This window comes from Cyprinodon tularosa, unplaced genomic scaffold, assembly GCF_016077235.1.
Source record: "Cyprinodon tularosa strain WSP-4 unplaced genomic scaffold, ASM1607723v1 ctg417, whole genome shotgun sequence".
Lineage (NCBI taxonomy): Eukaryota > Metazoa > Chordata > Actinopteri > Cyprinodontiformes > Cyprinodontidae > Cyprinodon > Cyprinodon tularosa.
The window spans coordinates 807,421-824,958 of record NW_024039138.1 but is presented as its reverse complement, the minus strand read 5'-3'; the positions used below and the strand labels follow the sequence as shown (position 1 = coordinate 824,958).

The 17,538-nt window shown below is 39.4% G+C and overlaps 1 protein-coding gene across 1 annotated transcript in view; it reads left to right on the top strand.

Moving 5' to 3' along the window:
* si:ch211-132g1.7 (prostaglandin F2 receptor negative regulator) overlaps window positions 1–17,048 on the top strand; it is a 95,542-nt gene extending 78,494 nt beyond the window's left edge. Inside the window, exons 12-15 of the mRNA XM_038298896.1 lie at window positions 12,837–13,023; window positions 14,319–14,437; window positions 14,537–14,587; window positions 15,526–17,048. Of these exons, the coding sequence (XP_038154824.1) occupies window positions 12,837–13,023; window positions 14,319–14,437; window positions 14,537–14,587; window positions 15,526–15,638 (470 nt within the window). The 3' untranslated portion in view covers window positions 15,639–17,048. The remainder of the gene's footprint in view (window positions 1–12,836; window positions 13,024–14,318; window positions 14,438–14,536; window positions 14,588–15,525) is intronic.
* The last annotated feature ends 490 nt before the right edge of the window (window positions 17,049–17,538 follow it).

Sequence of the window (17,538 nt, the reverse complement as noted above, 5' to 3'; positions counted from 1 at the left end):
CAGTAAAGTACAGTAAAAAAAAAAAAAAACTATGTGGAGAAGGTAAATTTGCTTTATTAGTTCCTTTAAGACATATATTTATTTATTAAATTAATATGAGAATAAAAAGTGAAATATTATTTGTTTTAAGATGTTACGGTAATCATTTTTCTTCAAATTTCAAAGTCATTGAGATGGTTTAGAGGCAGTCTGAAAGAAGTAGGAGCATTTTTGGTAATTAAGGTAAACTGTTTAGAGAATTAGCGACGGTGGAAAAGAGGTAAAAAAGTGTGTCCAAGCAGGTTGGAGTAGGCCAAGGTTTCTGGTGCTTTGCATTATAACAGTATTGGCGATAATGAAGTAATACTGTATGGTTTAGACCAGCGGTCACCAGCATTTTTAAGGCTGTGGGCTACTTCATGGGTACTCCCAGGCCTCTGGTAGAAGATCCGAGCTTGGAGAAATTGTCCCACAATTTATAAAATTTCTATTTAAAAAGAAAATCCCTTCTTAAAAACTGTGGGGGGGGTTTTCGTTATCTTATGCAGGCCAGTTAGTTATTCGTCAGCTTGTACACCTAAATTTGGCCAATCATATATGAACAGTCATCTGTCAATCAAATTTTTTTTGTCATAGCATCTTGATTCATATGTCGCAACTAATATACGCAACTGTTGAAATAAGAATCCTTTACTTTCCCATTGAGTTCTGTCCCAGTGTTCACGGGGATGGACGTCTTTGTCTTCAGCAGGCGTAGAGCTAACAGAACTGGCAGCATTGCGAGGCAAGGGCTCAAACATGTATGGCTGTAAGCCTTCTACACCAAACCAAGCTTCTGCCACTCTGGCGTCCTCTTCCACAACATCTTCATCCCCGCTTTCCTCCTCTCAATTAAAAATGTATGACTGAGGAGACTCATCCACGACCTCTGACACAAAACTCTCCTCCTCTTGCATGTTTCCGCTGTCCATAGAGTTCCTTGATAATGTCGTTGCTAAGGGCTACTTGGTCCCAATGTAATTTCCCATTGGGAACCTACTAGGACTAAGTTGCTAACTGGTTGAAAAGATGCTTCCGAGGCACCGGCCACAACCAAACTTGCTTGCGAAAATTCCGCCACAACAATCCCGCCCCTTTGATAAATGACCAATCACATTCACTTTATTCACTCGTGTAAAGTCGTGCACCACTCAGGAGAATTCTGAAATGCAACGGTTGGAACAGCCGTTTCCCTACGACTTTAAAGATCATTTTGTAGTCGTGGCTTCCGAAAGAGACATTTTTTTTGTTTGTGTTTTTAGCAAAAGCAAAGCAAGAATTTAAACACGAATTTTTAGCAGCTCTTCAAGATTTTTCATAGAAGATCAAAGTAGCACATATCTGCCAACAAGATAACTTAAAATAAAAAAAGGCACACAGATGGAGGGTATAAAAGCAGCAAACCAAGAGCGAGAAGAGTGAAGTGGTGACAATGAGGTGCAAATTGAAAATGTAGAGCCGTTTGCAGCAGCGAAGCACCGCAATCATTTTCACTCCATTAGTTGTTTGAGTTAAACAGAACCGGGAGATGGAGATGCTGCTTGTTCACTTAAAAGGGACGGTTTCAATAGCAGCACAATGGAAGCACAGTGGTTTTTAAATGAAGTGTTCAAAGCAGAAAGGTGAGTCGTTGTGGCAGCTTACTGTAGGCTTACCTGTTTAGAGAAGAATTTTACAGAAATATGAGGATTTTCAGAAAAGAGTCTCACATATGCCTTATTTTTACTGGGATAAATCATTGCTTATTATATATTAAGTGGGAGTTTCCTGTAGCTTGAACCAATCTTTGGATTTTGACATTTCATCCCCAAAGTTTCTTTGCTCTCCTCCTTTAATAACCAGAGATTTACCAATTAGCCAAAATGAAGCATGTTTTTCTGACCTACCGAACTGTATGAGTTGCAGCAGCTGCTTCTTTTAACTCAAGGAGATTGAATGGAGGATGTTATTTATTTTTTTTAGAGCCAGTTCATAAATCGTCAGGTTGTAATACGGAGTGTTTATTATGTCAGAATCATGAATTTGAAACAGAGATGACTGTTTAAATATCTTAAATTAAGCAGATTGTTTTAGACGGACCAGGGAAAAATTTTCAATGCCGTTTCTCAATATATGTACTTGTGCGTTCTCATGTGAAACGTCATCAGCCTCAGCCCTAGTACTGTTCCAATTCACAAGAATACAAGACCGAGAATGGACAAAGTCCCCGGATGTTGTTCTGGCCCCTCCCTCTTTACCCAGCATGCATCTGAGCATACAAGTCTCACATATGCCTTACCTTGAGTTTGAAAGCTGTCCCAGGATGCACCACAGCAGCAGCACTTCCAAGGGGAATTCTCCCGGAGCTCAGAGTATTAACTTAAAAGTTCTCTTTTCCGGGGTGTGCTTTGGTGGCACAGTGGTTAATGCACACGACCCGTGTAAGGTGGCCTTAGTCCTCGACCCTGCCGACCCCGGTCCGAGTCTGGCCTCTGGTCCTTTGCCGCATGTCTCTACCCCTCTCTTCTACTCTTTTTCCTATCAGCCTGCTGTCCAAAAGTTATCTTTTCTGTTTCCGTTGTTCTATAAAAGCACATTTTGAGGCAAGAACATTATACTTTTATGCTTCACTATATGGTCCTATTTACTGATTAAATGCACAATTTAAAAAAAAAAGTTACGATGTTGAGGACCACGGCAACCAGCGGAAGTCCGAGGCTAACTGCAGCCAGGGGTAGTTTTAGCCCGTCTGCAGCAGCCTTCTCTCGGCATAGCTGTGTGAGAAGTATTTGATTTGTATTTATCAGACTCTGTTAATTATTATTCACCCAACAAATGAAAAAAGTGAAAATGTATTATTATCTAGAAAACTATTAATAACAGGAAGAGAAATGCAGCTCCAGACGAGCTGAGCGTGTGGTGACGTCACAAGTACGCCCATATTTATGCTGCGTGCTCCCGTTCTCCCCAAGGCCATACTTTCCTGGGTCCTTGTCAACAACATACTTGCCGAGAACACAAGTCCGCATTCGCATTCTTGTGAATTGAGAAACGGCCCACGTTATCAGTTAGAAACCACTGCTAACCCAAAGGGTCATCAGTGTTTGCCGCACATTAATCGAAAAGGTCTGAGGCATCCAGACTGTCCATACAATCAAATCTGGTGGTGGTGGCATTAAAAAGGCTGCATCGGGACCTGGACAACTTGCTGTAATTAATGGAACAATCACTTCTTATTTTTTTTTTTTTTAAAGAAAATTATCCAAAATGTACAAGCAAGTCCAGATGAAAGGATGGCCTAGTCAAAGTTCTGGCTTTATTCAAGTTGAAATATGTTGATATGACTTGTAAAGAGGCTAATTGTGCTAACAAAACCTCCTGTCAAGCTAAAGTAATACAATTCTGCGAAGAAGAGTCGGTTAAAACTCCTCTACAGTGATGGAAAAGAATTATCAGTTATTGGATATAGGGGCAGGTACTTTTTTTCATTGCATCAGGTACATTTCTATAGCTGTTATAAAAAATCTGCCCTTGCAGTCCCTTTACTTGTCTTGTTTAAATTAGTTCCATTTATTGAAATCCATTAATATGCTAATCTGTGCTGGAGCCATTTAATTCACTGTTTTAGGAAATTCATTTTTCTTTCATTTTGTTTAAATCTTTTCTTCTGAATAAATAAAATAAATGAGCCTTTATCCTGCAAATCATAACCTTTTCTGAAGAGAAACAATCTAGATGAGTTTGATTTTCAGAAACGCCTCTCTTGCATTTTGGGAAATCTTAGGATGTAGCTCTTTGCTTGGTGAAACAGACATCAATGTAATGATTTGTTTAGAAAAAACGCTGCCGGATGCAAAAATAATCCCAAATATGAAGCAAAGTTAGCCTCCATTTTGCTGGGGTTCTCATTAAGCATGCTGCGAGTAACGAGGGAAACTCGTTTTCCCAGAGGCTTTGTTTCTGTGAAGCTAAATGTTGTTTTTATAGTGTTTAGTATTCTACTCTACCAGCACTGTCCTGCTTTATGGAGCGGAGAACACACGCACACACTCTTACACACACATACACGGGTTCATTAGAAGCAGTAGGGCTAATTGACGTTCTTTTGTGCCGGAGTGAGAGGAAGTTTTAAACTCCTCGGACCCTCCTCAAGGGATTAATCCAAAGAAATCCAATCAGACTGTCTTCATTTCCACCGACGGCCATTTTAGTTTTATTAGCCAGATTGTCTGCTAGATTCGATGTAGATTCTCAGCAGAGCACCCCCCACCATCCCCTCCTTCTTCCTGCTTAATGAAGCCCCTGCATCAGTTAAACCCAGGCTGGAATATGGGGTCGTTTCAACAAAGCTACGTTCACAAACCCTCAGAGATTACACCAAGAGGCCAGCTGTCTCGGGCTGCATCTCCGTTTGTTTTTTCTCCATGTGAGGGAAAGATTGCAGCTCGCCGATCGGCTCTCCCTCCTTTTTTTTTTTTTTTTTAAACTTGTTTCTCTGTTGCACCGAGTTGCACACATGAAACGTGATGGAGGCAGTTGTGTGAAGATTGGAAAAAAAAAAAAAGAAAGCGGGGATTCAGGGGAGATGTTTCAAATACGGTTTGACGATCTGGCTTTTTTTCTGAACGTGCAGCGGCCTTTTATGTCGACATGTCACATGTCAGACCGTGCAGCAGCTATTACTTGATATGGTTAGACGCCTGCTGCAAAATGTTTCACTAAATGCTGCTGAACCACCTCAAATGGAGACTTCAAAAGCAGCATTTACATTGACTTGTGCACAAATAAACTAATGTTTTAAGCTTTTCACGTTTATTGTTGTGTTTCAGAAGATCATAAGTGCACAGAGGGAAGGAACAGCTGTGGGGTTCAGATCTAGCACCTCCAAAGAGAAGCGAAGGGAGGGCTGGTTTTTCTGCCGTCCTTCACAAACCCAGCCTGAAATGGTTGCATTCAATGTTGATTTGTAGCTGCGTATTAAACCAAATAATCTCCTCTGTCTCTGTAAGCTCTTGCAATCCCCTCCCCTCACTCGGTTCGCTTCGCCGGCAAGAACAAAGAAAGTTTTGGGCAGACTCTGAGAAGGCAGCTCTCTAATAATAGCTCCGATATCGGTGACACCAGCAACTGGAGTTCACACGTCAGTCCCGGGGAATTATGCAAAACAGTTCTTTGATCATTAAGATGAAAACTAACCTTCTTGAGGAAAGTATTTACTCTTAAAGAAAAAAAAACTTTCTACTCTTAGCTAAGCAATTAAATTATGTAATTTGGAGAAAGTGTAGCCTTTTTTTTTTCTTAAATACCTGAAAAACCCATATGTAGTGCATCAAGTCAACACAATTACGCCTAAATGAGCAGCAAAAAATCTGTTTAATGTACAGTGGATGCATCACCAGTTTTATTTTATTTTAGATTAGATTAAGAAGTTTACATTTAATTGTCGGCAATAAAATATGATGTTTTAAAAAGCATCTGGAATAATGCAAAACAAACAACCTTAAATTTGAATGGTATTTAGTAAAACCCACAACAGCCAAATATGTTAATTGAAATATGAAAAGCTGATTTGTCCTGGATTTATCCCTAAAACTCCCGGCTTTTCTCTGTAGTTTTTTTTTAATCTGTCTTCGGCGTAGCTTTGAGGAACGGCAGGGTGTCAGAGCGCCGCTTCTCATCCTCTCTGGTTGGCCAGTCTGAAGGTTTTGTGTGTGCGTTTTGGTCAGTTGACCTCCTTCACCTCTCCTCTTAGTGTCGCCTCCTGTTTCCTCCGCTTTGGTCTGATGCAGCGCTCGGCTACTGGCCCTTAGTGGAGGAAATTGTGCCCCCTCTCTCTGTGCTGTCCCAACGCATCTTCATCACTACTTTCATCACTGGAACCAACAAATTAATCCGAATAGCAACAACTACCAGTTAAGTTTTTGTGTCGGGTTCTTTTCTTCTCACATGTGAGAACTTTTTAAGTTGTTAGAATAAGGGATCATAGCTTCTTTGTTTTTGATACCATAAGACAAAGTAAAAAACACATTTAGACCTTCAAATTAAGATATTATTTTTAAAGCTCACACTCTCAACAAAAATATAGATGCAACACTTTTGGTTTTGCTCCCATTTTTTAATGAGATTAACTCAAAGATCTAAAACTTTTTCCCGTACAAAAATATTGTTCACAAACCAGTCCAAATCTGTAAAAAGGAGCACTTCTCCTTTGCTGAGATAATCCATCCCACCTCACAGGTGTGCCATATCAAGTCTCTGATTAGACACCATGATTAGTGCACAGGTGTACCTTAGGCTACGTTCACACTGCAGCCTGAAGTGACCCAAATCCAAATTTTTTGGCCTATATACAACCTGAATCTGATCTTTTCATGGCTGTCTGAACAACACAGATCCAATTTTTTCCAATACAACCCAGGCCACTTGGGTATGTGGTCCTGGATCCAATACGAAACTGATCTTTTCAAATGCGTCCTGTGTCTGAACAGCCAGGTCGCATTCATCCGACCTGAACGCCATTAATACCCGACAAAGGTCACTATTCTGGGTCTTGCTATGAAGAACCGGCAAGAAAAACAACATCCATGGCGGACGATGATACAGAGAGCAGTAACCATGTTGAAGGATAGTGTTTTTATGGTTGGGAAAGATCGCTAGATGCGCTCCGGCACTACCATCCATGATTACTTCCGTAAACACAGTACACGCCGGCCTTTGACGTCATTGAGTCCTCTACTGCACATGTGGGACACTTGTATTGTATGACTGCAGTTCACACATGAGATCACATACAAGTCTTATATATTTGGATATGTGAACGGCAACGCAAAAGAATTGAGGCCTGCAGTGTGAACGTAGCCTTAGACTGCCCACAATAAAAGGCCACTCTAAAAGGTGCAGTTTTATCACACAGCAAAATGCCAAAGATATTGCAAGAAAGGCGTTTCGGAGAATTTGACAGTACATCGAACCAACAACCGAAGATGTGTAACCACACCAGCCTAGGACCTCCATATTCAGCACGTTCCCCTCTAAGATCGTCTGTGACCAGCCACAGCTGCTGAAACAATTGGGTTTACATAACCAACGAATTTCTGCACAGACTACCAGAAACCATCTGAGGGAAGCTCATCTGTATGCTCGACACCCTCATCGGAGTCTCCGCCTGACTATAGTTCATCATCGTAACCGACTCGAGTGGGCAAAAGCTCACATTCGCTGGCATCTGGCACGTTAGAGAGGTCTTCTCTTCATGATTGAATCCCGATTTATACTGTTCAGCACAGTGGCAGACAGCGTTTGTGGCGTTGTGTGGGTAAGCTGTTTCGTGATGTCAATGTTGTGGATCGAGTGGCCCATGGTGGCGATGCGGTTATGGTATGGGCAGGCATCTGTTAAGGATGAAGAACACTGAAGCGATTCTGAGGCCCATTGTTGTGCCATACATCAAAGAACATCGCCTCGTGTTCCAGCAGGATAATGCACGGCCCCAAACGTCCCAGTTCTTGCATGGCAGCATACTCACCGAACATGTCACCCATTGAGCATGTTTGGGATGCTCTGGCTTATATGACAGCGTGTACCAGTTCCTGCAAATCTCCAGCAACTTCGCACATCCATTGAAGAGGAGTGGACCAACATTTCAAAGGCCACAGTTGACTACCTGATGAACTCTATGTGAAGAAGTGTTGCACTGCATGAGGCAAATGGTGGTGACACCAGATACTGACTGGTCTTTCTGAGTCCCCAGTAGGGCTGCAACAACGAATCGATAAAATCGATAAAAATCGACTTTTAAAAGCGTTGGCAACGAATTTAATCATCGATTAGTTGTGTCGCGCGATTAATGCGTCATCCGCCGCCGCCGTCATCCCGGGGAAGAAAAAAAAATATGGCGGAGCGAGTCAGCGCCGCAGTTGCAGTGTTGCCAACTCAGCGACTTTTCAGACCCCTCCAGCGACTATTTTTTTAAAAAGCGACTAGCGACAAATCTGGCGACATTTTACGGTGTCACTGGCGGCTTTTGGAGACTCTTACGTGAAAGCATGTATCGTTCCTACTCTTGTCCTCCAGCGGCAGCTGCTGCCGTGGGGCGCCTCCCCCATCCCAACCCCGTTCTCCCTCTCCCACAGGAATCCCTCTCAGCGCTGCAGTCAGAGCCGCAGGATTTTAGTGAGGAGTTTACCCTCAGCGTCCAGACTGCAAATGAAGCGCGCATGCCCCGGGATTGACGGCGCAAATTGATCACAATAATTAAAATAGCCTGCGCTTTGTAAAGTGAAAAAAGTCGTAACATGCAACTTTTGTAAAAACAAATGAACATGGCACGGAAGCACCACTGTTATGACGCAGCACCTGAAAAGAAAACACGTTGGAGCCTTCAATGGCAGTGAAGATAGCTGATCAGCAGGATGAGTAACCATGTTTGTTTCATTTTAAAGTGGGGAAACGTAAAGTTAGTTTCTCAGGTAGCTCATCTGATGCTTTCCTTAGCTTGTTAGTAGGTTACAGACAGTGATAAGGTTGGCTTCTTATTTTACTTTTAATTTCATTTGAATAAGCTTAAGCAGCGTTTATATTTTCTTTATAAATAAATTAATTTGCAAATTATGAGGGCAAGGCTTTTAAAGTTTCAATCTTCTGGCAAAGATAAAGTAAAGAAGATCCTGCAATTTATGGAAGTAAAGCAGAATAAAATCCAGAAAGATCAGTAATATGTCAATTAATTATATGCCACATTCCCATGTAAATATCTGTCTTTGGAGGATGTGTTTTTTTAGCACCCCTAGTTCTCTCATTTTTATTCCAAATACAATTTATAATTTGAATCACAGGGCTATTTTTATCTCTATGGTTCAGTATTTTCTCAAGTAGCAACTTTAACTGCTATACTTTCCTGTCTTAAAAGGCAGAACTCTTCTAGTCTAAAAAAACCTCATTTGTTGAAATGGGGGGGCCTATTGTTTGAACCCCTTAGGGGCTTTAAAAAACAAAAATGCCTGTCTCTTTTTGCGCTTTATGAAACAAAGTACCCTATATTTTGTGGATGTACAGCTACATTTCTCATGTAAGTTTGCGTAGTTTTAACACAAACATTTATTTTTCATATTGCACCAGTACAGTTAATGAGAAACCTGTACTTGTGTGCTTGTTTGTTCTGTCTAAAATGTTTATTTTGGAATAAAGAGGTTAATATAAAAAAAATATTTTGTGTCCGATTCATCGATTAATCGAAAAAATAATCGGCCGATTCATCGATTTTCAAAATAATCGTTAGTTGCAGCCCTAGTCCCCAGACTTTCAGAGTGGCCTTTTGATGTGGGCAGTCTAAGGCACACCTGTGAACTTATCATGTATATTGATATGGCACACCTGTGAGGTGGGATGGATTATCTAAGCAAAGGAGAAGTTCTCATTTTCACAGATTTAGACTGGTTTGTGAACAACATTTAAGAGAAATGGTGACATTGTATATGTGGATAAAGTTTTAGATCTTTGAGTTCATCTCATAAAAAATGGGAGCAAAACCAAAGGTGTTGCGTTTATATTTTTGCTGAGTGTATTAACCAGGCTAACTGAGAAACTAGGTGGTTTGTTGTGCATAAAATCCAACTTTCCCCTTCAGAGGTTTTGTTCTGTAATAAATCGGTGCTTTGGAGCAGCTGGGGCAGATTTATGGATTGCAGCACCCTGTGAGTCTTCAAATCTCAAAGAGGCTGTAATAGATAGATTTATGAGCAGGGTTTGGTTAGTTTGATGGCGGATGTTTCTCTGAGAGGAAAGGTTCGAAGCTTGTAGGTGAAGCTGAAGCTGGTGGTCATCCCTGGCTTTTTTTTAGATCTGGATGCTTAAAGAAATGTATCCAGTTCTCTTGTTCCTTTTTCACATGTTCTTCTAGTTTCATCTATTTGGTTCAGCATGCCTACCTTTTTTTCTACATAGCTTATCAATGATCTATTGGGCCGTCCATATATTTTTCCTACTATTCCTTGTTTTGTTTGTTTGCACGTTGATATCTTTTCTAAGCTCTGCATTTGCTCTTATGCATTTATATGGCTGTCCTTTGATTTCTTCATTCATCTGTACGTTTCTGGACCTCTCTGTCATATATTTATTCTTCTATTACACTTTTTATTCAATCATTTGTCTTCTGCTAATAAATCCACCTTTCTATCCATTGTTTCTCTTGTCAAATCATACTTTTATCTATTTGTTTTTCTGTCTATCCACCATCCATCTATCTGTATGTAAAGCCTGAAACCTAATGATGGCCTGATTAAACTCCTTCCACCAAATTTTCTCAGTAATCCTTGTCATTGTTATCAGATCTTAAAAAAAGACAAATGTTGCACTTCTTTTATTTTTTTGGTTTGTACTTTTTATTTAAAATAATAAAGTTTTAGCTGTAGCTGACTGAGTCTCAGATTTCTATAAGTATGATGCATCCTGCTGTGAACCATCTGGCCTGCCCTCCTGGATCCTCCTCCTCTGACCTTGTTTGTATCGAGTGGCCACTTCGTTTTTCCATTTGTTTCCTATCCGATTGGAGATGTTAATCTCATGTGACCTATGCTGAGATTGTAACCCAGACAATCTGCGGATTATGGAATATATTTGTTTGGTAGATTAGGCCCTAATGTTCAAATCTCCAACTTTGTTTTATCTTTAAATGCTTTATTTAACCTTTTCAGAAGGTCTAACCAACATTTCTGACTTTGATTTACTGTCCTGAAATGTGATGCAGTAGAATTTCTTACATTTTTATATGTTTATATTTATATTTTTCTTGAGTTTGAGGAACTTTTTTAGGAAATGTGGTCCTATCCGAGGACCCTTTGCTCCTGGGGCCCCACTGCCTCGCAGAGAGACGATTAGGTGGTTATTGCAGCTGCTGCTGCTACTCCTGATTTTTAATGATGTCGCTCTTGAATATTAAAACCATTATGGAAAAGAGAGGGCGAGAAGAGAGGAGAAAAATTGTGGTGTGATTTATTATTCTGCTCTGGGTGAATCCCTTCCTCTCCTCCGTCTTTCATTTCATTACATTCAATCCATCCGTTCTTCTATACTTGTTCTTCTTGCCCCTCCTCTCTCCATCTCCATTTTCTTTCATAATTGTTTTTCATTATCATCTTGTCTTTTTTTTTTCCTGGATTGATTTTGGCAAATGGTCGTTTTATTTATTCTTTTTTTCTCTCTCTCTCTCTCTCTCTCTCTGTGTTTCATCCGTTTCGCCTATTTGTCACCCCAATGACAGAGGATGACTCAGGCTCCGTGGGGTTTTTATTCTGTGTATGTGTGTGTAGGAGGCGCTGTGCTAATAGTCCCTCTCTCCCTGACAGACTAATGAGTAGTTTGGGCTCCCGTCTATCTCACGCTCTCCGTTTCCCTTCCTACCTCTGGCTCTTGGAAATGATGAGCTCACTCGCACCCTCCTTTCAAAGACGGCACCTAATATGACAAAAAAAAAAAAATGTTTTTTTTCAAACTTGTGTCTCCTTTTCTTCTGTTGTCGTGGCTGTCATCGTCTCTGTGATGCACATGCGTCTCTGTCTTCTTTGTAGTAATAAAAAAAGCACGTTTTTGATGTTTGGTAGCAAAACTGCAGCAAGTTAAGACCAATAAAGAGTAGTAGAATACATATCTGTAGGTATTAGTCAACTGTGGCTCCGGAAAATGTAAGCAGAAGCAAAAAGGCTGAACTTAAACAGGCTCTGTAGTTTGCATTGTTTAATTTAAATGGATTATATGCCATTTTTAAACATTTGACATAAATATGATATAATGCAGCTGGAATTCTCCTGACTGATACCTTTGAAGGCATAACCTTTTAATCCTTTCTAAAAATGTTGCCCATATCTAAAAGGATGTAAAAGGATGAAGTTTGATAAGGACAAACAAAATCTGTTTCCAATTAATCAGATTCACTATAACAGATGGATGCTGTGAACTGAAAGCTCTGCCTACTTCATGCTGTCGGTCATAATAAAAACGTATCTAAAAAGAAGTATAAAATTTATTACAATAAGAATATTTGCATGTAATTTCAGTAGGTAAATAAAATCATAGCCAATAGAATGAGAAATATACGGAAGAGGATTAGGGCCACTGAAAAAAAAAAAAAGTTAACTGATTTTAAAATTTTATTTCAGTTTAACATGAGAAAAAAATTTAGAATTCTGACTTTAATCTCAGAATTCTGACTTTTTTCTCAGAATTCTGACAATAAAAAAAGTCAGAATTCTGAGATTAAAGTCAGAATTCTAAATTTTTTTCTCATGTTAAACTGAAATAAAATTTTAAAATCAGTTAACTTTTTTTTTCCCACTGGCCCTAATCTTCTTCCGTAGAAATAAGATCATGTTTTCATTCTTATTTTAAATATAAATCATCTTATTCCATTGCATATTGTCTTACATGTTAAAAACAATGGAAAACAACGTTATTTCAAGAGAAATTGACTTACTTGGATTTAAATGCTTGCAATGCAGACACTTATGTGGTTTATTGATTCTTCAGGAGTTTTAACATGTAAAGGTTGGGATTATTTGGTTTTTATGTCTCTGTTAACCAGGGTATCACTAGTTTTAGGTCCAGCTATTATTTGCTTTACTCCCTTCTTTTTTTTACGTTTTGACAGAGGGAAAGGGTTTAGAAACTGTTCTCCAAATTGTCCCAAATGCTTGATGGCTTTCGCCTTCTCAAGTTATTAGTTTTAACGTAAAAACAAAAACTCACTCAGCTTGAATGCCAAACTTTAGCTTAAAAAGAAAAAAAAAAATAATAAACTGCTGCATTCCTCCTTATTTGTTGACGTCTGGTTTTGCTTTTCCCCACAGAGGAGCTGGAGTATGAGGTGAGGTGGTTCTTCACCCGCTTCCGAGGCGACCAGGTCATGAGTGAGGTGGCCAGCGTTGGCCGTAACGGCGTCATGAAGAAAACCAGCCGCAACTCATCCAGCGATGTTTCAATAGAGCGCAAAAACAGTAACACCTACCAGCTGAACATTTATGGCACTCAAGATACGTAAGTGGGTCGATGCTATGGGGTAAGATAGCTGTCAATGAAATTGTATGCGTAGATGTCCTAATTTGTAAATATAAGTCAATACGTGAACCTAAATGCTTAATCTGTGATGAAAATAGTTTGGAAGTTAAAAAAACAATTTACAAAGTTACAACTTTGCGTGCAGTACTCGTGCAAATCACAAATTTACGAGTACGGATCTGAAAGTGATGGTGTTACACTCCTTACCAGCTGGTGGCGGTAATGCCCCTGAACGTTCTTTTTTTGCCAGCCACCGTTAAACAAGATGACAACCTAAGCTAATGGCCATTTCTCAATTCACTAGAACGCGAGTACGAACTCGTGTCCTCGCCAAGTATGTTCTGGAGAAGAAAATAAAGGAAAGTATGGACTCTGGGAGAAAGGTAGCACGCAGCATAAATCTGAAGCTACTCATGACGTCACCACACGTCTCTAAATAATAATAAATGATTACTTTTTTCATTTAGTGGGAGAATAATAGCTAACACAGTCAGATAAACATCAATTAACATTTTGCCAAATAAAACAAAAGTATTGCCATCAGAGCCAGCGGTCCTTCACAAACAGCTATGCTGAGAGAGGGCTGCTGCAGACGGGCTGCGCTTAGCCCTGTCTGCCATTTGATTCGGAGCTCCGCTGGTTGCCGCGGCCCTCTCAACTTTGGAATTTTTTTTATTACGCATTAAATCGCCGCAGTGCATGCTGGGACAGCTGTCAATCTCAAGAGAGGACAAGTCTGCTCCGATGCATACTCTGTAAATATGGAGGGACGAGAACGACATCCGAGATCTACGGCTGAGGTTGATGATGTTTCACGAGTACATGAGAACGCACAAGTACACATAATGGGAAACGGCCTGGGAGTACTAGTGTTAATGGAAGCTGTCAAACTTTCAAATAACATTACCGCCACCAGCTGGTAAGGAGTGTAACAGCTTCATCAGGAGCTTTAGATTCGTACTCGTAAATTTGCTTCATAAATTTTTGATCTGCGCGTAAATTGGTGCAAAGTTGTAACTTGGCAATTTGTTTTTGTAACTTCCAAACTTGCATTGTCACATGTGATGTATGAGTTAATAACATAGAATCAATACAAATCTGAAATGTATTCATGTTTATTGACTTATATTTACAACTGAAGATGCCTACGCATACATTTTTATCAACAGTTATCATACCCTATGGATTACTAATCCTTTTTTTGGCTTAAATGTTTATTCTTCATCATACCTATAGTCTGAGCTCTGGTGTTGAACTGTTTTTGTGCTTCCCAGTGACGGCGGAGAGTATCAATGCATGGTCACGCCATGGTACAATTCAGCCTCATCAGGACTTTGGACTCAAGCTGGAGAGCTGACTTCTGGGAAGGTCTTCCTCTCCGTCAGGATTGCAGGTGAAGACGCATTTAAATAAATCACTCTTGGTTTTTCTTACATAGGAAGAGAAAGCATTATTTTATCATAAACAAAACCCTGTTTCTCTTTTCGTACAGTTGCAGAATCCTTAAAGTTACCTCTCCTATACGGTGCTGCGGCCTCCCTAGGTAAGATTATCCCTAAATGGCAATGTGTTTTATATACCAGTGTTTTTTTGTATGTTTCTTTATTTTACAAATCCAATGTTTTTTTTAACCATATGCTTATTCTTATAAAAAAAAAAAATCAATTTTAAAATGATGTGATTTTATTACTATGTCACCTTTATTTCTGACCTAAATTTAAAAATAGATTAAAATAAGTTAAAAATGCTTCTTTGGGGGTTTCTAATGACCCAACAAGTTTAAATAATTTATAGATTTACAATAACAAATAAAACAAATAAATGATCTTTTTGAAATCATTTTGGAAATTATGTTTTATGCTTGATATTGCCCATATAAAATATAATAAATCTTTAATGTAATTTTAACAATTTGACTTTTTTAATCATTTGCATTTTTAAGCCCACTTTAAAAAAAAAATATTATGTATTCCTGTTTCCATTTATTTTTTCTGTTTCTGTCCTCCACTGATTTTTATGTATTTTATTTTATTGCTGCATTTCCAAAGTATTTATATTAAGTAAGTATCTTAAACAGCATCCAAATGTACATAATCCATGATTTTCCATCCTTTTTGAAAAATGTTTCTCCTACGTTGGTGCTAAGTCGTACAGTGTAAATAAACTATAATAAAGATTCGGTTGAAGTTGGCCAGATGAAATATTAAGACAGGCTGGGGAAAATATAAATGCAGCCAACAGCGGCTGAAAAATGCAACAGAATCTGGTTTAAAGGGAGTCGAGCTGTGATCATCAAAACTGAAGGCCGATGGAATCTCTTTGGAGCTCGTCTTCATCTTCATAGCACATAACACTTATCTGATACTCTTTTAGCTCTGCTGTTTCTCATTGGATAAATTTTTGCTGAGGTCAAGCTCTAGTTTCAGCTCTTATAATAAAGTAACCTATGATTAAATTTATTTTTTTGTTGTTTTTTTTTAGGTGTGGGGATCTTCTCTCTGCTCTTGGGTCTGATTTGCGCCCAATGCTGCTGTCGCAACACAGCACACACTCCCCGCTCACGCAACAAACTGTTGGACCTGGAGATGGACTGACAAACACTTTCCCCTGCAGCCACACACTGCAGCACCCACAAAAAGCACCACACCCAGAACAAACACACGCCCGTCGACGAGTTGTGGGACACCCACTTGTTTCCCGACGATCGGTGTTGGGAGTGAATCCGTCTTTTGGAAGCAACCGATCACAGTGCTTTTAAAAAAAAGGTGCTCTGGGACTTTTCTGCACTGCAGTGGAGGCGCAGGGGAGGAATAGCCTTTCAGACTTCTGTTTGCTTTTTTTTTTTTAAATGCATTTGTTTTCCCAATAGAATTTCTATCCGTATAAGACACTCTAAGGAAAACGAAGCTTCTGAGATGTCACTGCCCGCTGGGACAAAAGGACCTCGACGCAGATCAGCTGCGTCTCTGTAACCACTAGGAATAACAAATGAAGTGCTCAGGCTGGAAACATTTTCTTTTTTTGATTACTCACTTTTTTCAGATGCCAAGGCTCATTGCAAACCAAACACTTTTTTTTTTAATCTGATGGAAATAGGTTCTTCAGTGCATCGGCGGACACCAAAAATGTCCCACGATGGATATTTTCTTCAGGATTAATTGAACTTGGAATTATCCTTTACTTTTATTTCAAAGCCTGAGCCTTCCTTCTGCCATAAAGGAGTCTGTGGAGTTAAGATATAAAAAATTAAGTGCTTCATCTGAGACATTGCACCATCATCCTAGAGTGTTTCTATTTTAACAAAAGGAAAATAACTAACTCTATTGTCAAGACTTTTTCTTTTCTTTTCTTTTTTTTTTGAAAATTATGAGATTTTAAAGTGAAATTAAAGAGACATTTTTAAGCTTTACAAAAAGATATGCAGTTGGTGTGTTTGTGTGTGCGATATACTGTACACGGTGCCAATATTTGTGGAGTGTGCTTAGTTCAGACTATCGGACCGACACTTGAACAGTCGCCAAAACTGGCGGCAGAAAGCTCTCCTCTTTTATAAGTATTCTGAAATGTATCCAGATGTTATTTTTCCCGGAGTCTTGTTTGTGTTTTGTACAGTGTGTGAGTGCCGTGTGACTAAGGGTTGCATGTAACAGTATGATGGTTTTTTTTCATAAGCAACATAAATCTCCTTTCACATTAAAAGCCTGATACCTTCCAATTTTACAAACTGGCTGCTATATTGCTAGCTAGCTTGAGCATAAATGGATGCTAGATCTGGATGACACAAGAATATCAGCTAGTTTTTTTTTATTACATTTAATAATTTTGCATGTTTATCAGCCTCAAATGTTTGTTTTTAACAGATTTCTACATGTGATTAGCCTGGAGTATCTTAGTACAGACTCAAGAAGCAGGGAACATGGTAACTTTGCTAAGTACAGATCTTAGTGTATGAACTACCCAGTTTTATTATGTGACTATTAAATTGTTTTTGTTTTTTAAATGAACCCCAATTTTTTTTATATTTTGTACTCAGCACATGTAAGACTTCAATTTTTACTTTCCAAGGCCAACGTTTTACATCAGCTAAGCTAGGCTACATCCCGCGTCAAGCTAGGATTTATCCCAATTTAAGTTAGCTTTATTCATTTCTAGCTACATCCTATATACTTCGTCATGCTAGGCTATGCCATGCTTTATGCAAAGCTACATCCTGCTTCATGCTAAGCTATATTCCATTTCAGGATGGGGGTTTTGTCATTTTGAGTTAGCTATCTTAACGTCAGCTAAAGCCGGGCGTACACTGTGCGATTCTTTTTTTTTTCCCTTTTCGGGGCGATTTTCCAGTCGTGTGAGAATTTTTCAATCGGGCCGACTTTCAGCCTGATCGTGCGTTGTGTATTGTACAGGGGGTAACGAGGGCGTATCAGCTTCTCACGACCATCTCCCAATCAGGAATCGCAAAGTCGTCGTGGGCAAATCGCTCAGTGGGCATGC